This window comes from Leucopleurus acutus, assembly GCF_964270905.1.
Source record: "Leucopleurus acutus genome assembly, chromosome: 4".
In the NCBI taxonomy this organism is placed as follows: domain Eukaryota; kingdom Metazoa; phylum Chordata; class Mammalia; order Artiodactyla; family Delphinidae; genus Leucopleurus; species Leucopleurus acutus.
The window spans coordinates 128,307,959-128,329,617 of record NC_139146.1 but is presented as its reverse complement, the minus strand read 5'-3'; the positions used below and the strand labels follow the sequence as shown (position 1 = coordinate 128,329,617).

The 21,659-nt window shown below is 46.3% G+C and overlaps 2 protein-coding genes across 4 annotated transcripts in view; one reads left to right on the top strand and one right to left on the bottom strand.

The window, feature by feature from the left end:
* The window catches only part of DCLK2 (doublecortin like kinase 2), a gene marked incomplete at both ends in the record, with an annotated part of 153,636 nt that extends 149,242 nt beyond the window's left edge, over nt 1–4,394 (top strand). Inside the window, one exon of the mRNA XM_082838505.1 lies at nt 4,212–4,394. Within this exon, the coding sequence (XP_082694631.1) occupies nt 4,212–4,394 (183 nt within the window). The remainder of the gene's footprint in view (nt 1–4,211) is intronic.
* Nucleotides 4,395–11,938: 7,544 nt separating this feature from the next.
* Nucleotides 11,939–21,659, bottom strand: part of LRBA (LPS responsive beige-like anchor protein) — a 743,236-nt gene continuing 733,515 nt past the window's right edge. For 2 of the 3 annotated variants that reach the window (XM_082838660.1, XM_082838661.1), the window contains 3 exons: nt 20,721–20,917; nt 17,403–17,554; nt 11,939–12,849 (listed from right to left, as the gene is read on the bottom strand). In XM_082838660.1, coding sequence (XP_082694786.1) covers nt 12,759–12,849; nt 17,403–17,554; nt 20,721–20,917 — 440 coding nt within the window. In that variant the 3' untranslated portion in view covers nt 11,939–12,758. Of the gene's footprint in view, nt 12,850–17,402; nt 17,555–20,720; nt 20,918–21,659 lie in introns of those variants that run through there. The other variant, XR_014326184.1, reaches the window with a different exon arrangement.

Sequence of the window (21,659 nt, the reverse complement as noted above, 5' to 3'; positions counted from 1 at the left end):
TTTAAAAAGGCAGCTTACCTAAATGCACAAACATAGCAGATGAAAAGTGGCATTAAAGTAAGTGAAGCAGCATGAAAGTAAGTTCAGCAAATGGGAGAAGGAGGCAGAAAAAATAAAACTGAGCCAGAAGCGTGGCGCGCACCCTCCCACCAGCTGTCCAGACCCAAGTCCTCGCCCAAGTGGGGCCGTGAAACTGGCCCCCGGCGTGTCCGCACCTGCTCCGGTGCCGTGTGTAGAGCCTGGGTCCTCGGCGTGATCTCCGTCCTGCGCACAGGATCAGGGAGCCGCGGCCGGGAGTCTGGCTTTCTCCGGAGGCGGGGGCCTGAGCTGGGTCTTGGCCACCCCAGTACTGCGGGGATCTGTGGAGCCGGACAGCTCCGTCACCCTGACCTCAGGACAGGCCCTCACCCTCTGGAAAGGCTCGATGTCCTAGCGACTGGGAGGAAAACAGTTGCTTATTCTCAGGGCGCACCGTAGCCTCGGAAGCTTCCCAGCGAGGACGCGGGTCCAGGCAGAGGCAGAGAGAAGCCCCGCCCCCTCGCGAGTGCGGGAGGCGGGCTGCTCCTGGAGCCTCCACCACCGTCCTGGCACCGCCGCACCGTCCTCCTCCCCCTGGGTGGGTGGCGGCGCTCCCCGCTCCAGCCCCCAGGCCAGGCTTGCAGGCTGATGTGCTGCCGGACTCGCGAGTGGGGGTGATGATGGACTCCGGGCCGAAAGAGCGGGAAGGCCTCTTGAGCTGTGGTTTTCCTGGCGTCTCAGCAGTGTTCTGCAGAGAGCCTGAGAAAGTCAGAGTTGTCACGGAGTGTCAGCTTAAACCCTTTGCAAAGAACCATCTTGACTGAGCATGAGAAAGTTCTCAGGCGGTTCACCCTTGAGAGCAAGGCTGCCGGCTGGGGTAAGGGGTCACCGCCCTGCCTCCGGCTGCGTTGTTAGGCAGCTTCTGGGGAAATTTACAAAAATTTAAAATTTAAAAAAATTAAAATTTAAAAATGCGCCCAGGGCTTACGGCAGCTCCCCCCTCATTCCCTGGGTCACCCGTCAACTCACGGCCCAGATGGGAATGGATGGCCCAAGGCCTGTGGCCCACCAAGGTTCTGGAATGATCAGCCCTTCTGCCTTTTGGCCCAGTATAGGCTCTGTTCTGGTTAAGGACGTTTAGGTTCTCTCAGACAGAAACTACATCTCCCGGTTTACAAATGGCATTTTTCCATTTGCTGATGGATTTCAACTGTTGAATTTCAAACTCCTGAGCTTTAACCGGATGTTTGTGTGAATCAACAATGCTTTATTGTGATTCCAGCGGTGATTGTGAAAGTTGTGTGTTCCCGTGTGTGTTCAGTGTCATCTTGGGCATGTTGGTAGGGTTCCATCTAACCCCGCATTCCGTACACAACTCCACAGCTCGTTAGCTCTGGGGAGGTGCTGACGACGTCATCACGCTCACTTCCTACGGGGGAATCAGTAGAGCCTGCCTCTGGGGGTACCAGTTCTCCATGGCCAAAAAGCTGGCCTGTGAATTCTGGCTTGTCCCCCAGAGCAGCGGTGAGCAGGCCTCCGCAGGGATGTCATACTCATCCTTCCCCGACCGAGGACCTGGCGTGGTTGCGTCCGGGCAGCTTGCAAGGCTTCTGTGTCGTCTGCCTCGCTCTCTTCACCAGTACTGTGCGTCTTTGTGTCCTGCCCTTGGGAACAGTTTCAAATGTTTTCTTAAAAATCATTATTCACAAATGAGTCTCCCTGGTATTTATATGTTCTCATAACTGGGGTATGTGAGGCTCATGTGGTTTCCTACAGATACAAATAGCAGTGGAAACAGGGCATAAATGTTCCGAGGCGGAGCCCTCAGGAATGGCTGTGTCGCTCCCAGACGGAACCTTGCTCTCCGCTGCCACCCCTAGTGTTCTCTCTGCCTTGGCCCCCCAACGTCCCCCAAAGGATTGGAGCCTGAGGCTCTGGTGAGAAAATGATAGGGTAGGAATGGTAAATAACGGTGCAAAAAAGTCAAGTTGATGCTGTTGTCTGCATTTTGTTTGACAGTTTGATTTGACAGTTTGAGAGACACTTCAGAGTTTCACTCTGTACCCCGTTGAGACTCTGGGGACCCCGGAGCAGAATTCTGGTATTCAACATGCTATGCTTCATCAGAGCCGCCTCTAATTGTCACCCCTCTTAAATCTGCATGCTTCTCTTGGACTTTGACACCAGCATCCAGCTCTCAGCTCTCATGGGTGCAGGTCTCCTGTACCTACTGACACCCGTTTCAGCCAAACGCAGCCTTGGAAACTTTACTTAAAACTTCTCGCCTTGCCACGTTGCCTTCCTTCCCAGACCAAAAGCTGGCGAGTGCACGGGAGGAGAACTCCAGTCGTTCTCCTGCTAAAGGCTGTTTTTCACTTAGGTGAAAAAGCATCTTTCTGTGAATGAGAGCATAAGATGGGGACCTTTGTGAAGGCTTTTGTTCTCTTTCTGCAAATACATTTCCAAAGATGCATTTTTAGCAGTAAGACAGTGTAGGGTCAGCTAGGCTTTGGGACAGGAGAACACGATTGGATAGGATTTTGGTTTAAGACGGGCCTGTGGTTTCAGAATGCACTTGCATTTGCTCTGGCTTATCCTTAGATGCTTAAGAAAGGACCGTGCACCTGCAGAGGGGGCTCACCACCTCGCCCAGAAGAGGCCATCTCGTGGTGGGAAAGGGAATGATAAGAAACCCCTTCTCGCTGCATTTTGCAGCCTTGTAGCTGACTGGAGAAAGGATGGATTCAAAAAGAGTGCTTCCCCACTCGGGGATTATGCTTCTTTCGGGGGGAAGTTGGGAAGGATTTGGGCTTAAGATAGACAAAACTGTTTCGACTGTGTTGCTTCTGTTGAAAGTAAGTCTAGTTTCTGTCCCTGCTTCTCTCCTCGCCCCTCTTGCCTCTCATGCCGCCTGCATTGCTTTCCTCTGACTAGGTCCCAGGCGATGGTATGTACTAACTGCACAGCAGTGCTTCCTTCCGCTGCACACATGCGTCTTCTTGACGGGAAGGGAAGAGGAGAAATAACTGCCGGACTGTTGCTTTCTTCTACCCAGGGGAAGTTTTATGGTAGAAAAAAGTGAATGCCACCTCTCCCCGCTTTCAGTGTTTTCACTGAGGGGTGGCCTGGCCTCTGCTCATACTGGGAGCTTGGAAGCTTGTTAAAGAGCGATGCTGAGTTTCTGATTTGGCTTGTCCACAGTTACCTCTTCTCCAGGTAACGGAAATTGTCCTTGGCAATCCCTGAGCGTTCAGCCCGAGCTGGGAAGGGCCTGTGGAGAGCACCTGTCTTCCAGTTGACACCAAGTGCCCCAAAGGCAGCCGCCCAAGTCTGTCCTAGGAAGCCCCATTGTTCATTTTTTCTCCAGACTTCTTTTTCCTTCCAGTAAGAGTACTGGAAGAATCAGTGGTGCATTTCCCCCTCAAGGTGGTTAGACCACAAAAGGACTTCTGGTCCACGTGCCTTGTAGCTAAAGGTGCCTGAGAACCGAAAGCTCCGCACGTTTGGAAAACCCAGTTGAGAGGGCTGCTGGCCGGGCCTGCCTGGCCAAGCAGAAGTCCGCAAGCCCACTCAGAGGAGGAGGAAGGCAGGTCAGGGCCAACCTCCCAGGCTAGGGTCAGGAGGTAAGACGACTTCTGCGCCCCTGGAGCAGGGGAGCAGGTTAAAGCCCTTGGGGGTGTGACAGCATAAGACACCCGCACAAAGAAGAGAAGAGCAGGGAGGAGATGGTGGAGGATGGAAGGATGGGTAATGCAGCACCATCGATTCCCAGGGCTTCCATAGGTTACGGGGCACCGGTGTGATGGGGGTGGGTGGGAGGTACTTACTATAGATGACCTGTGAGTACTCTTCGAATCTCCGACGGGGAACCTTTAGAAGAGTTAGCTGTCAGGGACCTCGCATTCTTATGGGGTTTGCTTCTTGTCCAGGACTCTTCTGGGCTCAGGGGCGTGGGGAGAAGCGCCCCGAACCCAGGCAGCTGGGAGCCGGAGCCGGGGAGGATCTGCCCAGGCCGCGTCCAGGGCAGTAGGAGCAGAGGCCGCGGTGCCGGGGACGGGCTGGCCCTTGGGCTGCCATCGGGGGCAGCCGGGCGTTACTTCTCCTCTACTGTTCCCGCCGTGCATGCTCTGCGCGCCCTGCTCGCGGTGCCGGGACCGAGGCGGCGGGCTAACTGTCTCCTGATCTCTTCTCAGAACACGGCTCTAGATAAGGAGGGCCAGATCTTCGGCAGCAAGCTCGGCGCGGACGGCAGCCGGCCCGGCCTGGAGCCCGCTGCCCCGGAGCCCTCTGCGTCCCCCGAGTCGCCCCCAGGCTCTCCTGCCGCCGCCGCCGCGGAGTGCGAGCGGGCGGGGACCTGGCGCCGCCACCGCGACTGACCGGCTGCGGCCGCCGCCCGCATCCGCTGCCCGCACCGCGCATCGCATCGCCGGGGTGGAGAGCGCGCGCCTCCAGGGCCACCGCTTCCCGCGCGCTCCGCTCGGGTCCTGGAGGGGCCTGTGCGCGTCGCCTTCGGGGACAGGTCCTCGGAGTGGCTTCGTTTAAATTCTCTGTCTTCTCAGTTCAGTGGACATTTGACGGCGTCACCAGGAGACTGTGCAACTTTTATCTGACATTGAGCGCATTTTTATAGAAACACTTTGGATGCACCAAGATCTTTCTCTTATTTAAGTAAACTCAGGAGGGCTCCCTTTTTCTTACAAGCAACTCAGAACTGCGTCTGTCCCTTTGTGGGTGCCCTTCCTCTGCTGACGGGGGTCGGGGGCTGACTTCCCGCGCAAGGCTCAGAGCCCAAGCGGACACGCTGGTCCCGGTACTCCGCCCAGCCTCGGGGGCTCGTCTAGGACGACACTGGCTCTGGACTTGGGCGCAGACCGCAGGGAAGGCCGTTTCTTCCCTCGAAGTTGTGTTTCCCTGACTCTTCCCACGACCGTATTAGAAAATGCTGACGACCTTGTCCTTGGGGCTTTTTAATGAGAGGCGTGGTGCATGCCGCGTCGCAGGGGCGCTTCCTTCTCCAGGTCCGGCTGCGGGCAGAGCAGGACCAACCAGCGACCCCAGGAGCCGCCGGAGCCTCCCTTCTCCATCTGCTTTTCATCTGCAGCGGCGGCAACAACCCCCAGGAAGCGCGGGGCACAGTCGGGACTGGGCGGGAAGGTGCCTGCAGACATCCTCTGTTACTAACCTTCTGGAAGGCTGCTGGCAGTTTTTCCTTTTTTTCCACCACCCTGCTCTTTTTAATGATTGTATATAATCAGTGAATTTGTTTTACCTGCTCATCTTCTAAACGGGTGGGCCTGTAGTTCATTCTCATTGTTAGACTTTTGCCGCCTACAAGTGTATCCAATAAACTTTTCCTTCTTGAGAAATAGCCGTCAGGGTGGGTAGAGGTTCCTGCGTGGTGGTTTTGCAAAGAGTGTGCGGTCAAAACAACACCTCCCCGGCCCAGGTTCTGGCTGGTGCCGGTGTTTGTTTTTGTCTCGGGGTCGCAACGGGGAAGAGAGGTGCTTGGGAAGAACACACGGAGGTGCACCTGGAAGTGTGTTTGATTACAGGTGCAGAAACTCACAAAAGCTCAAAAACGAATAGAGATTATTAGTGTACAGCAGAGGACTTCGATGGAACCAGAGACAGGAAGGTCAGGCTTTATAGGAAATGGGGAGCTGTTCTCGTCTGTCTGTGTCTGTCTCAGAGACTGTGCCGTCTCCTGTCTCTGCTTCTTTCATTGCGTTTTAGCTCTTGGTTTCTGTTCCCTCATAACGTCTGCTTGCCTGGGCTCTGGCTTAGCCTGCAACTGCTTCTGTCCCCAGCTTTGCAAGGCTGTACAGCTCCATGGCTTGAAACCGTATCTTTCAGCTCTGGTTCTCTTCATTCACATTGCTGTGTGATGATTTCTCTCTGGGCTGGTGCTGACCTGTGATCCAATCCAGAGGCAGGTGACAGGATGCAGATGGGCTTCCTGGGCACACAGCTCCAGTGGGTGCAGGCTTCAAGAGAGGGTAGTGATGGGCAGGTCCAGAACATTCTGCCTGTCGCTCTTCTCACTGGTTAAAGAGCAAGCTTTTTCATAGCTTCCAATAGAAAAATGTTTGTTAATGGCAGTGAAGAGCTAGTGTCAAAGAAAGAGGAGAAAAATGAGGATAGTGAAAATGAAAATGGAAGAATGACGGAGCGAGGCCTTCAGTGTACTGATGGGAGCCTGAAACTCAACCCCATCTCTCAAACTGCAAGGTTCAGACGTTTGCTAAAGGCTTAAGAAAATATATGGCCAGGGCAGTGCCAGTCACTGGCGACAGGAGCTGGAGCACCTTCTGTCCCACACATGCTCCCACGTTCTGTGGCACCCTTGGGTGGCCTGGAGACAGGAGTAGGCTGAGCTGGGTGTGGCACCGTGGCCTAGCAGTGGCCAAGCAGTTCTTTAGTAATGAATCCCACAAACACCTAGAGTGTTAAGCGGTGGTAAAGGAACAAGCCCAGAAGTCAGGTGACATAACCCGGGTCATAGAACTGGCAGGAGACAGAGCCATGACGTGGTTTCAGATTCCACGGACATCAAACCTGTGCTCTTTTGAAGGCAGCCTGTTGTCCAGGGTAAATCAAGGCCTGGACATGAGTGGTCATCTAGATGAAGATCCTAACTAAAGGCTCCGACACCACAGCAAATTGTTCATTCACCCACACATTTAGCAAACGTTATTGAGCTCTTATTCTGGTCTCAGGATTCAAATTAAATAGAGGTCCTTTATTGCCGGGTTCCTCCGCTCCCGCACTGAGAGAGAGGCATGTGCTTGGTTTATGTTCATCCCCTTATTCCAGCAGGGGAGCCATGTCTACAGAAGTTGACCTTTGAATAGAGCAAGGGAAGCAGTGACCTGCCGAAGCCATCGCGGGCCGCCTGCTGGGCCCAGCCAAGAGTCAGCGGGAGTCTGTCTCTCTTTCTTCAAAAGGGTTGCCGTGACGTGAAAGTACATGGAATATACAGATGGAAGCATTTGGCGTAACTCCCCCAGAATACCTGCATGAATAAGATTGTGAAACGTGAATCAGGAGATGGGGGACGGTTCAGAACAGATAAACCATATTGAAGGAAGAGTGCTGGGTAGTGATGCTGTCTTGGAGGAGGACTTTTAGGGCAGTTTGCCATCCCGTGGAAATACAATGTAAGCCACATAATTTAACATTTTCTGGTACCATATTAAAAAAATCTAAAAAGGAACAGGTGAAATTATAGTATAGTTTATTTAACCCACTATATCTAAATATATCCCTTTAAAGTATTATTTCAACATGTGACCAATGTAAAAAAAAAATCATTGGGATACTTTACCTTATTCCTTTGTCCTAAGTCTTTGAAACCTGGTGTGTATTGACACGTATGGTACATCTCAGGTTGGACCAGGCACATTTCAAGCGTTTAGTAGCCTCGTGTTGCTCCGCCTGCCAAGCTGGACAGTGCAGCTCTAAAGAAAGGCCACAGCACTCAGTTTCCTTGTTTTGTTTAGTTTTGCATATGATGTGTATGACAATGCAGAAGGAACCCTTATCCACTGTTTTAAATGGGATGGACTGACTTAAGACGATCTCAGCAGGTTAGAGCACTGATCCAAACCTGAGATGTGAAATCAAAGCGCGAAGTCCTGTGATTCAGTGGCCAAGGCCTTGGCGTTCACTGCTTCACGGGAAAGATCTGGGAGGGGAGAAGTGCAAAGAGCATCACGTCATTAGGCGCCAACAGAACTGCTTAAACGTTAGCATAACCTTAAGCTGCATCCTGAAAAGTCCGTGCAGATCGTGGGCAGCGTGAGTCGAACCTCCCAGGTACGGCTCTGCGCTGGGGCCTCGGGGTGTGTGGTGCAGGTGAAGCAACCATCGCCCGAAAGAAGGCAGCCAGGGTGGCGAGGGGTTTAAGGCCCTGGGAGCCAAGGACTGGTGGACAAGCGGTCAGGTGTTGCTTAGGAAAACCCAGAGGCACCTCCGCCTGATGTGTGGCTTCACAGTGAACTGCTCTGTGGCAGGGGCTGCAGACTTCTTTTGGGCGCTCTGGGTGGTGGCCCGAGGTCAGTGGGTAGGAGGCATGCGGGTCAGGTGGGAACGCAGCGTCGCAGGAGCAGCCCGGTGACAGAATTCGCTGCTTTCTAAAGGAGCGATTGTCTAGTTCTGGGAAATGCCTAGGTGCTAAATAATAACAAAAGCTCATAGTTTGTACAGAGTTATCTCACACTGTCTTGTTTGAGCCACACCACAGCCCTGAGAGAACAGCTAACATCCCTGTTCAGCAAATGAGGAAACTCAGATGGGTCTCGAGCTGACGGAGCCTGGACATGCCTCTCCCGGCCCCGGGGCAGGTGTCCTGGGAGCTGCTGTGCCCCTCCAGGTGGTCAGGGATGCTTTAGGGGTAGCGTCTGTGTCCTAAGGTGGAGGTGGGATGGGCTGGGGAAGACACCTGACAAAGTGGTAGAAAATCGAGGCGGCTAAGAAGTTCCCAGGGCAGGGGTGTGTGAGTCCTGCTAGATGAAGGAAGGCAGTAGTCTCTCTGAGGGAGGCGGATGTGTGCAACTTTGGTTAGTCTTGGCCAATGGATTTTAAGGGGCTATTTTATGATAAAACCCGCAGCCTTGAACTCAGTGGGGGTGTGTTACCATCACTGAGCAGCTGAGCGGAAGAAAAAGGTATTTGGTACAGAGACTGACCTGCTCGTGCCATACTCCTCACACAGGAGCCTCCTTCATTTGGGGCAGGGCTGGCAGCATGGCCTTTGGCGGTCAGGAGGGTTTCAGCCCGAGTTTGATGGTGTGAGGCTGGGCACCTGCCTGTGCTGGCACTAAGGTCAAGCCTAGGGAGTGTCTCTCAGCTGATCCAAGTCTGAAGCTGCAGCACAGCCAGCTGCTTTTGCCAGGCTCCCCCAGAATCTTGGTTTTGGCAAGGAAAAATATTCCTGAACTTGAGACAGGAAAATGATTCACTGCATGTTTCTGGCACGTGACTGCCGTGGAATTCAGAGGAACATTTGTAGGTCACCTGCTTCCCTTGCCTGCAGGTCAGACCACCCTGTTCTCTAGAAGGAACGATGTGAGGCCCTCTGGTTTGAGCAATCTGCATTTCTGGCTCAGAGAGGCAGGGCAGGGAGTGATGTGTGTCATTCATCGTAGCCTTGGGCTTTTATATGGTGATCATGTGATTTGGGGGACCCAGGAAATGCATCACGGACTCTACTTTTCATATCTATTGAAAAGAAAGATCCAAAAGATGTTTCTCCCACTCACCTGAGAGAAAATAGAAGAGGTAGGATTAAAAATTTTTTTTAAATTTTACTCTTTTGATCTGCTACTTTATATGGTCTTTGCCTTCCCAGCTTCCTTGCTTTTCCCTGCAGTGATAACTTGAGATGCCTATAGAATTAACATCATTACACTTTATGCTACAGAAAAGGGAGGTAGCAAGGCTGACTGCTCTCCTAGTTGAAGTGGAAAACACTTTCCTCCGTCTGTGGTGGGGCAGAAATAGCCAAGTGGAGGCACGGGCGTATTTGCGGATACGCATGGTTTATGCAGACTTTCAGATTCACGTCCTCCTCCTCTCTGTGTTTGTGAACATGCTCTGGCCTCATGTGATGTCACGTGATGATGTGAGGCTGTGGGGCTGGGCTGGCTGCTCCTCCATCATCCAACGCACGCTGGAAAGTGGCAAAGCTGCTCCGTCAAGCTCAGTGTGGGATCCTTCCAACTGTTTAAAGACATTTCTGCTTCCTGATGTGGAAGGAATCTGTCCCGGGGCTGCTGGGCTCTTCAGCAGTGATGGAGAGGGGGTGGGGCTGCTGCAGGAAGGAGAACCAAACCAGGTCAGAGCTCCTGAAATCGTGTCTGGTAAAAACGTATCAAAGATCCCTAGTGAAAATCTCTCCCGTGAAAGTCCTATCTTGGTTGATCTAAGCTGTCATGTGCCATTTAAATTCACTTATATTTGCAGAAAAAGGTGCAAAGCAGACATGTGGTCTGGCTACATCCAGATCCCCTGGCTGTCTGCCAACTTGACCCACGTGACCTCTGCCATCTCTTTCTGCCCCTCCGACAGCGAGGTGGGAGGACACACGGCCCCAGATGTGAGGTCAGGCCCCTGGCTGGGCTCTGCTCTCGGAGCTGAATGGGAATGGGCAGCCTTGGTGGTAAGCTACCGACCTCATGTGCTACACCCGGCTTCCGTGGGTCCCAGGCAGGGGACCGTCCCACATGCTGACAAGCAGAACTGAAGTGTGGGGTTATCTCAAGGCAGAATTGTTCCTTTTCATTGGATTCATTTATTGGAACATTTATTTGTGGCTGTTTGGTCCACTTTGGGAACAAACTTCTCCTGAGTGGACTGTCCACCAGTTCTCATCCGTGTGCCTCTCAGGTTTTCATGTTCTCTCTGCTCTAAGCCCTCATATGCTTTCTCCTAGAGCTCCAGTGGTATTTCTTAAATTAGAGCCTCACGGACTTGACTGATGATGTTTCCGTCAGAATCCACACCATCGGTGAGGGAAACCTTACTTTCCCGAGGCAGTGCATTTTAACACTCTGCACTCTCGGCCGCACCACCTACTGAGTGTGCCGCCGTGGTTCCTGGCTGTTGTAGGTCATCCCGTTTCACCCCAAGCCACCTCAGTTTTGACTTTTTTCCCTAATCGGTTTATATTTATTCGAAGTAGTTTTTTTTAAAGGAGTGAAAATTGGATAAAATAAGTGAATGTTGAGTAAACCCTAACATATACGGTACTAAACAGAGTCTACCCCTAAGAAGTCCTGTGTTGATGCCAGCGGGATTCGTTTTATGAGTAGATACAGTCAGCCCTTGGCAGCCGCAGGTTCTATGTCCATGGTTGGTGGAAGCCACGGATGTGGGGGGCTGGCTGTAGTTGTGTGTTGATGCCAGTTGTAAGGTATTAAGTTTCAGTGGATTTTCCACAGTTGTAAACAATAAAGGCGGTAGAGGCACCGATTTTCTTCTTGGGCTCCAAGAGGAAGCTGCTTCATGAACTTTGCTTCAGGCTTGCTGAAATAGGTAGTTGAAGTAGCATGTGCCTGGCATATGACTTAGATATTCCTAATTTTCTTCTGCCACTTTCCCCAAAGTTCCCGAAGTGTGATATCACAGGTTAGTACCAGCGAGGATATTCATGTACCAGTAACTTGGGTATGTCTTTGACTCTAAGATGTACTTCCCCTCTCCCACATTTTACCATCTATTGTTTTGTTAATGGGTTATAAAACAACAGTGGATTTTAGACAGAACAGTGTATAAAGTTCCTTTGGTCGTTTGTTTGTTAGATAAAGGTCTCATGTTCTCATTTCCGTAATGCCCATTTTCCTGTTTTCATTCAAGAGAATTGCTCACCTATTGGTTATTGTTCAAAAACTATGACTGAACCAGGGTTTGACATTTTGCTTGCAATAACTATATTATCAATCATCATTGTTTCAAAAGGAGGAGTGAAAAAGATTATTACCAACAAAACAAATACCATTTTATTTAATTTTTCTGGCAAACAAACAACTGCGTTGTTCCATTCCTAAAATCTTTGCTTTTAGAGAAGAGCTGAATGTGTAGGAGAAAGGAGGCGACCCCTTTTAGGTAAGTAAGTTGCAAGAGTAATAGAGATGGAATGTCAGTTTCAATGCAGAGTTCACAACTTACAAAGAATTTATTTATGCAATACAGACCTTTTCTCAAATATTTTTCACAGAATTCCACACAGCAATCTGCTAGAAAAGTAGAATTCTACAACACCAAAATGACGTTTTTGTAGTACAAATTGCTAATCAAAAGGAAGATGAAGATTGTTTTTAACAACAAACAGAAGGTAAACCGAGGGTTGCTTCACACAGCACCCAGTAGCCTCTGTTCCTCGGCCCGGGGTTGGGGTGGGGAGGTGGGGGGAGCCCCTCAGTGCGTGAGCACGGTCAGCCCTCGGGGAGTGAGCCCTGGTACTTGCATTTACTTTAAAAGAAAAACAGAGGTTGTGAGCACAAGAGCATTTCCATCATCATTTCACTTGGGTGTGCTAAGAAGAGGACAGATCAGGAAAACATTGTAAATATTTCACACTTGCGATAACATTAGATCCTTTATGATAACCACACAATAAAATAAAATACCCTCCCCCGAACCATAATTTTCTAGGCCTAAAACATGCTCGAAGAATAATATTGATAGAAATAATTCACTGAGATGTTTTAAATTACATTTACTGTAATTTAAACATTGCTATTTAAATCCCAGAAATTTCAGTGCTGAAGAAGCACAGTTGTTTGTTTGGAAAAATACAGGACCCAAAGTACAGCGTAAATAAAATTCCCTCATCCCAGTATTATAACCCATTCCTTATTGTTAAAATCATACATTTCTCAAGATTACAGATAAACGGGAAGTGTTTTTCCATAATATAACTAGCATAAGTGGGTTTACTTGCTCCACTGTATACTTATTATTTCCATAATTGGTGAAAATAGACTTCTCATTATGACTAAAAATATAGATTTTTTTTTAAACTACAGAACCCAGCAGCCAGTTTTCTGCTTTGCTATTCCCCCCCCAAAAAAGTCAAGCAAAGTCTACAAAAATAGCAATTAACTTTAAAAAATATTTTGCTTCTTAGAGCAAATTTAAGTTACATTCAGATGTGATTGCTGTTTCTAAGAGAAAGATGCTGAGGGCGCTTCCTGTGCCCAGGCTGGGGGGCAAGGCTGAAGCCCAGCTGTCACTGTCAATCAGTAGCGGGTTTGGTATTCATGATGCCACCGGTTAAAGTCATTGTAGAACAGAACAATGCTTCCTGAGGCCATGCCAGAAATGATGCACCTGGGAGAAGCAGAGAGAGAAGGAGGGGTTTACAAACCTAGGCTTTGTTACTAAGGAAAGAACTGCCCTCCCCAAATCCACAAGGTAAATACAGAAGATGGCAGCCAGACCTACAATTTGTGAGATTTACGGTATGTTTTTTTGATGACTAAAATGCAGTCCTGAGTAAGCTCAGAGTCCCACCTCTGACACTCCATATGGATCCAATTCACAGCTTGCCTTTATATTGAAAGTACAGCTAGTTTGTGCAAGATGAGTCACAAAAACCTGAACAGACTACATAACTTCTAAGGCGGAGAGGCTGGGCAGGTAAACTTTTTTTATTAGGTATTGGAAGCAAAATAAAGAATCATAATCTCAAAGTAATTGCTGGTGGAGGAAGCAGCATACAATCAAGTGACTGACAGAGGTATGTGACACATACAGAAGGAATGAAGAGTAAGAAATCAGAGTGTGACCACCCTGCAGAAGAATATTCTGTGTCCCATAGTGTTAAGGGTAGAGGGGCTTTGTCCTCCCAACACAGCGACTCACTGCCAAGATCACTATAGACAGGAGTTGCTCTTTGCTTCCCCTGTCCCTGAGCTGGTGGTGCAGGGAAAGAGATGAAGCAGTAAGACAGGTGGTTCAGAGGAGCCTCTCCAGGAGGCAGAAGCCTATTTATTATCTTAGACCTCTCTCTGTATGGTTTGGTTAGGAGAGTCCTTTGATGTCATACTTAGTATCCTTAGTAGTACCTCATATCAAAATTAGGAACTAAAATGTGTCACAACAAGAAAATCAGCTAAACACAGAAGAAGGCAGTAATGAGGATATGAGGGACAAAAAAGCACTGAGAGGGACATGTAGAAAGCAAACAGTAAAATGGCAAAAGCAAGTCTTTCCCTATCAGTAATTACTTTACGTGTAAGGTGATTAAACTCTCCAATCAAAAGGCAGAAAGACTGGCTAAATGAATTAAAAACATGATCAAACATGTGCTGTCTACCAGAGACTCACTGTGATCTAAACAGGTTGAAAGTGAAAGGATGGAAAAAGATATTCCATGCAAATAATAGTGAAAAGAAAGCTGAGGTGGCTATACTAATATCAGGTAAGTTTTAAGTCAAAATGTTACAAGAGACAAGGACACTATATAGCAATGATAAAACGGTCAATTCATCAAGAGAGTATACAGCAGTTACAAACCTATATCAACCAATCAGCACCCCCCCCAAGATATATGGAACCAATGCTGACAGAATTGAAGAGAAAAACAAACAGTTCTGCAATAATGGTTGGAGACGTCAATACCCCACTTTCAATAATGGGTAGAACAACCAGAAAGAAGATACGGAAATGGAGGATCTGAACAATACTAAAAACCAACTGGATGTAACGCATATATAAACATTCACCCAACAACAGCAGAATGCACATTTTTCTCAAATGCACACGGAACATTCTCCAAGATAAACCATACATTAGGCCACAAGTCCTAATACACTTTAAAAAGATTGAAATCACACACAGTATTTTTTCTAATCACAACAGAATTAAACTAGACATCAATAACAGAAGGAAAACTGGAAAATTCATCAGTTTGTGGAAACTGACCAATGGGTCAAAGAAAAAAATCTCAGGGAAATTAGAAAATTCCAAGACAAATGAATACAAAACAACAAGCCAAAACTTACAGGATGCAGCAAAACCAATGCTAAAAGGGAAATTCAGAGCTGTAAACACAGATACTTAAAATCTCAATCAGTAACCTAATTCTACACATTAAAGAACAAGAAAAAGCTGCAAACTAAACCCAAAGGTAACAGAAGGAATGAAACAATAAAGATTAGAACGGAAATAGGGGATAGAAAAACAGAAAAATCAACAAAGTCAAAAGTTGAGTCTCTGGGGCTTCCCTGGTGGCACAGTGGTTGGGAGTCCGCCTGCCGATGCAGGGGACGCAGGTTCGTGCCCCCGTCCGGGAAGATCCCACATGCTGCGGAGCGGCTGGGCCCGTGAGCCATGGCCACTGGGCCTGCGTGTCCGGAGCCTGTGCTCCGTAACGGGAGAGGCCACAGTGGTGAGGCCCGCGTACAGCAAAAAGAAAAAAAAAAAGTTGCGTCTTTGAAAAGGGCAACAAAATTGACAAACTTTTAGTTAGACTAAAAAAAAGGACTCAAATTACTAAAATCATAAAGTGGAGACATTGCTACCAATTTTATAGAAATAAAAAGAGGATTATCAGAGAATACTAGGAACATCTGTATGCCAACAATTGGGATAACCTAGATGAAATGGAAAAATTCCTAGAAACACACATTATTCCAAAATTTCATCATGGAGAAACAAAATCTGAATAGACTTATAACTAGTAATGAGACTGAATCAGTAATCAAAAACCTCTCAATAAGAAAAGCCCTGGACCAGAGAGCTTCACTGGTGAATTCTGTCAAAGATTTAAAGAAGGATTAACACCAACTCAAATGCCTCTAAAAAACTACAGAGAACATTTCTTAAGTCGTTCAATGAGGCCAACACACCCTGACACCAAAGTGAAACAGACATTACAAGAAAAGAAATCACAGACCATATCCCTTATGATTACTGATACAAAAATCTCTAACAAATACTAGCAAACCAAATTCAGTAGCATTTAAGAGATTATATACACCATGACCAAGTGGGATTTATTCTTGGAATATAAGGATGGCTTAACATTCAAAAATCAATTGTAATATATCACATCAACAATTAACAACAACAAAAGAAACCCATATGAGAGAAGGCATTTGACTAAATTCATCATCCTTTCATGATAAAAACACTGAAACTATGAATAGACGGAAAGTACCTCAACACGATATAAAGGGCATTTATGAAAAATTCCCAGCTAACATCACATTCAATGGTGAATACTGAAAGCTTTCCCCCTCTTACTGGGAACAAGACGAGGATACCTGTTTTCACCACTTCTAGTCAATATAGTACGAAAAGTCCTAGCCAGGGCAGTTAGGCAAGGAAAAGAAATAAAAGGAATCTAAATTGGAAAGGAAGAAGTAAAATTACCTCTATTGCAAGTGACATTATCTTTATGTAGCAAATCCTAAAGATTCCACACACAAAAAAACTGTTAGAACTGATGAACTTATATTAGCAAAGTTGCAGGATACAAAATCAACAATACAAAAAATAAGTTGTGTTTCTACATACAAGCAGTGAACAATTCCATCACAGCAACAACAATGACAACAAAAAATTAAAATGCTCAAGGAATAAATTTAACCAAGGGGGCAAAAGGCCTGTATGTTGAAAACCAGAAAATATTGCTGAAAGAAATTAAAGACAACATAAATAAATGGAAAGATATCCTGTGTTCATGGATCGGAACACTTAATATTGTTAAGACGACAATATTAGCCAAAGCTGTCTACAGATTCAACCTAATTCTTATCAGAATCTCAATGTTTTTTGCAAAAATAGGAAAAAAAAAACATCTTAAAATTCACATGGAATCTCAAGGGAGCCTGAATAGCCAAAACAATCTCAAAAAAGAACAACAAAATTGGATGTCTCATACTTCCTGATTTCTAAACTTACTGTAAAGCTACAGTAATCAAAACAGTGTGGTACTGGCTTAGAGAGAGACATATAGACCAACAGAATAAAACAGACAATCCAGAAATAATCTCTCATATATAGGAACAGTCTTTTTCAACATATAGTGCTGAGAAAACTGATGTCCACATGCAAAAGAATGAAGTTGGACCCTTATGACCATCATATATAAACAAACATTAATTCAAAATGGATCAAAAACTAAATATGAGTTAAAACTATAAAATTCTTAGGAGAAAATATAGAGGAAGCACTTCATGACACTGAATTTTGCAATGATTTCTTGGATATAACACCGAAAGCACAGGCAACAACAGAAAAAAATAAATGAGACTTCATCAAAATTAAAGGCTTTTGCACATCAAAGGACACTATGAGATGGAATGATGAAAAAGTTCTGGAAATGAATAGCGGTAATAGTTGTACAACAATGTGAATATACTTAATACTACTGAATTATGCACCCCAAAAAAAGGTTTAAATGGTAAATTTTATGTATATGTTATCACAGTAAAAGAAGTTAAGAACTAAAATGAAAGACTGTATTTAAAAAGAAATAAGATGCCAGGTAAAGATTATCTCCCTAAAATGGAGGTTTTAGTAAATAAGCCAGATTTCTCAATGGAATCATTATGGACAGACATACAGGCATTTCCCATGAAATTTTGTTTAAGAAAAAAGGTACTTTAACATAAAAAGCTTTACAGCAATATAATTGGAGCCTCTGTTACTTAAATCCTGTCTATTCCTAGAGAATTCAGCCTTTGTCCAAGATTAGCAATGCCATCAAACAAAATCATGCTTTTTAAAAAGTACCTTGGAAACCCCAATATCCATCAGCTTTTTTGATTGCACAGGTGACCCTCACAGCCCAGCCCAGCCATCAGCCCAGTTACTACATACATTCCCTTGCCAGTTTTTAATGCCACCAGTATAGACCACTATTCCAGCGTTACCTCTGGTCGTAAGACAGTGCCATGGCCCGGATCCCGGCGTCGCAGCCTGGATAGGCGAAGAGCTGCTTGAGGTCAGACACCTGCCAGACCATGACCACACCGTTGTCTCCTCCGGTGAGCAGGTACTGCCCATCCCGGCTCAGCTGGATAGCCTGTGAGACACAGCAACATTCAGTAGAGACACGGCTCTCGGAAAACTTGGGCCCTCACCGCATCTCTGATTAATTCGACGTGATTCCAGCCGGCTACTGGAGCCACAAAGGGAAAGAGTGTGTATGTGTTCCTGAGGAGTTTTCAGGAAATCATGAGTCATAGAAGACTTTTGCTATTTTTCAAAAGTCAAATGGGCAAAGTTAGGCAATGCTGGAGTTTTTGAGTTTTTTTGTTTTTAATTTTTGCTTTTTAAGGATGAGGTGGCTAACTCTTCCAATTCTATGACTACTAGTTAAATGGTCCGTGTTGTGAACGGGGACCAGTACTGTAAAACGAAGCGCTTCCTGGCATCTCTCCATTGCACTGTGGTCATGCTAAGCCTGTTTTGTACCGAGGCTGGGCAGACAGTGCTAGCTGACCTCATATCCCTGATAAAACACTGCTGCCTGTGGGGCTCAGCCCCCCAGGACACCACCTACAGCTTGAGCACCTTCACTAGGCCTGCCGGAAGTTTACAGCAGGTGGGAAGACAACTTGGTAGGGAACCGTGACTCCCAGGGTGATTAAACCCAGTTTAAGCATTTTCTTCTTGCCCCAGGACTGACTGCTTCCTGCCAGTGCTGAACTCATAGGACAGACACGTAATTTGCTCTTCAGTCCTGTCAAACCTACCAAAGGCAGGCCACTTTCTTTTTTTTTTTTTTTTATGACTTTTAACATTTTTTTCATGGTTGAAAAAAAGAATCAAAAGAATATTTCATGACACGTGAAAATTATATGAATTCCAAATTTCAGTGCTCATAAGTAAGCGTTATTGGAACAAAGGCACATCCATTCATTTCTGGCTACTTTTTTTTTTTTTTTTTTTTAACAGAGAAAGTATGCCAGCTCCTGATATAAAAGGTCCCTCCTTACTTGAGGAGCAGATCTTACTGCCCCTTCCTCTCCTCCTGCCCCCTTCCCTCCAAACCTTCTTTTCCCGGTTTATTAACATACACATTTCCTTTCTTTAGCTGGGTGACATTGGGAGTTCTAAAAGTTATTGCAAATACCTGTAATCTTCTGTCCACCTGGATACAGTGAATGTGGGAATCCAGATTGTGCTAGTAGGCCAGAAAGAAACTATCTACCTTCTGAAAAATATATTTATACTGTTCCGTACTCAGAGTTTTAGCATAGTTGCCTTAAGTCTTTACCCTTTGACAAAAATTTTTTTTTTAATTATAGAAATGTTTCATAGCCATTCAATTCACATTCAAGTAAATGCGAACTTTCAGAGGTCTCTTAAATACAGCTTATTCGCAAGAACACAAAAATACACCTAAGAAATCAAAACCTGTGGGTGGAAGACACTTTCATTCACGAAGCATTCTCTAAATTTTAACCAAATACCCATAGTAAGATTTTTCAATATAAGTGAAAAACAATATCCTTTTCCCCCATTCATTTCACAAACGTCAATCTCTAGGGGCTTATCTGGGAAATGAAATGAAGACTACAACAAATAATTATTTGCTACACTTATAAAATTCAGCTGATGAAAATCCATTAACCTTACGGTTGTGGTTCACTTGAGTTTTATACTTGAGGCTTTTTACTGGATAAGTGCTATATTAAAACATAAATTAAAACCATTAATCTTTAACTCTTTGTCCTAAAGAATCCCTACTCCTAGCTCTGTGTTGAAATAAATAAAACCTGGACTTTTAGGACTATACATGTATCAGCACCTAAAACATTTTATTAAACCAGGTGCCTGCCAAAGTTAAAAAATATTTTGTTGGCCTTTCTCATGAGGGACTTGTCAAATTTCCCTGAGAATAACAGCCAGGGTAGCATTTCCTGAATAGCACCCTATCTCCCACCCAAACCAGCATTCACGTAGTTCTCAGTTCTCATACGCCTCCTCCAGTCTCAATCCAGGTTGGGTTGAGACTAGAGATTTTAGGAGGGCCCTGGGGACGTGTGAATCTCAGCCCCTGGACTCCTGAGTGCTCGGACAACACCGTAGTTGCACCAGTTTCCAGGAGGTACCAGCAGGCCACAGCAGTCTGCTGGCGACAATCATATCCTAAGAGACAGCTTCCCCAGGAAAACAAACTAAATGAGTTCCTATGGGTGAAATGGGGGGTGATCCTTTGTTTAGGATAACATAACTTTGCTGCTCTGTACAGGCTGCCCACTTAAATTTAAGTTATTCATTAAGACATCTAAACATTGCCTAGTTGATGTGCTCTGATACGTTAACCAAATGCCACTGCACAATCTGGCATCTAAATAAAAACAGGTGGGAGGCCTTGATTAGTGCAGAGGTTCCCCAGGCCACCTGCCTGCAGGGTTCTTGTTGCTCTTTCAAAGAAACTTCATTTCTGGTCTGAGCTAATGACTAATTTGTTTCCATGGTCTCCTTTCCTTATACAGGCTCAGACTGCAGGATGGAGGTGGAGATTTTTGTTCTGTGATGTCTCTTAGTCCAAGCCTATGATTTCCTTCCACCCTTCCCAAGGCAGTTAGCTGTGAAAGTGTGGGTCTCTGGAGCCGGGCACGGGCAGTGCTCATTTTAGGCAAGCTCACTTTAATCACACAGTTGCCACTTACAAGTTAGTATGATAAAGTGCAGGCGTGCTGGGGAAAAGGCGATGGATTGTTTAAGCCTAAAATCCAGTGGGAAATATTACAGAGGGAAAAAAACAACGGCCATAGGGCAGAGAGGAAAAGCATGTGTGTACGAACAGGCTGCAGAAAGCCTCCGACTGCTGCCTTGAGGAACTTCCCAGAGCCTTTGGTACTAACTGAAGTACCACAGAAATTGTTTTAGCCAGCAAGGGATTTCAAATTACTTTACAGATTTATTAGTGTAGCTGACAAAATAATCGCAACTCAAAGTGACAGATTATCAACATTATTATCGTAAAGAAAAGAGGAAAGGAAAATCCTCTAACGTGTACTTGGTTTAAATGAAGGGAGGGAAAAATAAAAGCAGAGTGTGAGCATCTCTGTATGCAGCCTTCGTGGCAGAGGTGGTCAAAATGCACTGGAGAAAACTCACAGAATGGGAGAGAGAAGAAAGCCATTTACTGAATAGAGAACCCTCTCCCTCCTCACTCGCCTTTACGCTTTGAGGTAAAAACATAGAATGCTGAAAAGTCTGTAAGGTATACTTACCCTTATGTTATCATCTGTTTCCACGGTGGCCTGGAGTTTTCCATTCACACTGAATGTACAGAAGAAGCCATTTTCATAGAATATGACACAGTGACCCTCTCTGGAAGCCTGCATGAGTTTTGGTTTCAGGCAGTTTTCAGGACCCTCCAAAGTCCTTAACAAGTCTCCATTCATGGAATGTATGAGACATGGTCCTTCTGAGAAAACAGGAGAAACAAAAGCCAAAATGAAGTTTCTGCATAAGAACAGACAAATGTGACCTGAACCTTGAGCACCGTTGAAACAGGCTGCCAGTACCATATCACAGTTGTAGAAAGCCTTAAAAAATTATATCTTAGATATCAGTTATTTTGTAAAATCTGCATGCCGGCTAAATCTCACCTTCCACTTGGGAAAGAAGGAAGCCGAGTCATGCATGTTCAAGTTCACTTCTCAAGAGACAGGAAAGTTACTTTATGAAATTCATTATGCCAAGGGATGATAAGAGCTGGAGGAATTCAGAAAGGAACAGGACAAATGACGAATCCTAAAAGAGCTTCCAGGAAGGCTGGGCCTCAGTGAAACATCGGCTGCTGTAAGGCACACAGGGTCCCGATGGTAGCAGCATTGCGGCCTGTGTGGTGAGAACTCATTAAGGCAACTTCTGAAGGCCTAAAACATCTTCCCTCCCACTGCTTGCTACTTCGCGATGAAAGAAGGTGCCTGGTGGTCCACCTCCTCACACCCCAGCCCCCAGGGAAATTCATACAGAGATCCTTCTGCCACTTCTCCTTGGCAAACAAGTCTGCCCCCCTGCTGTCCCCGAAACCAAGCAGCTTAAATCCACCACTCCCCACTCTCCGGGCTGACCTCCAGGCTGAGATGCTTGAGGAGGATGGAGAAACTGCATCTTTACTGAGTGCCTGCTACATGAAAAGCAGAAGAGGAGCAGGTAACCAA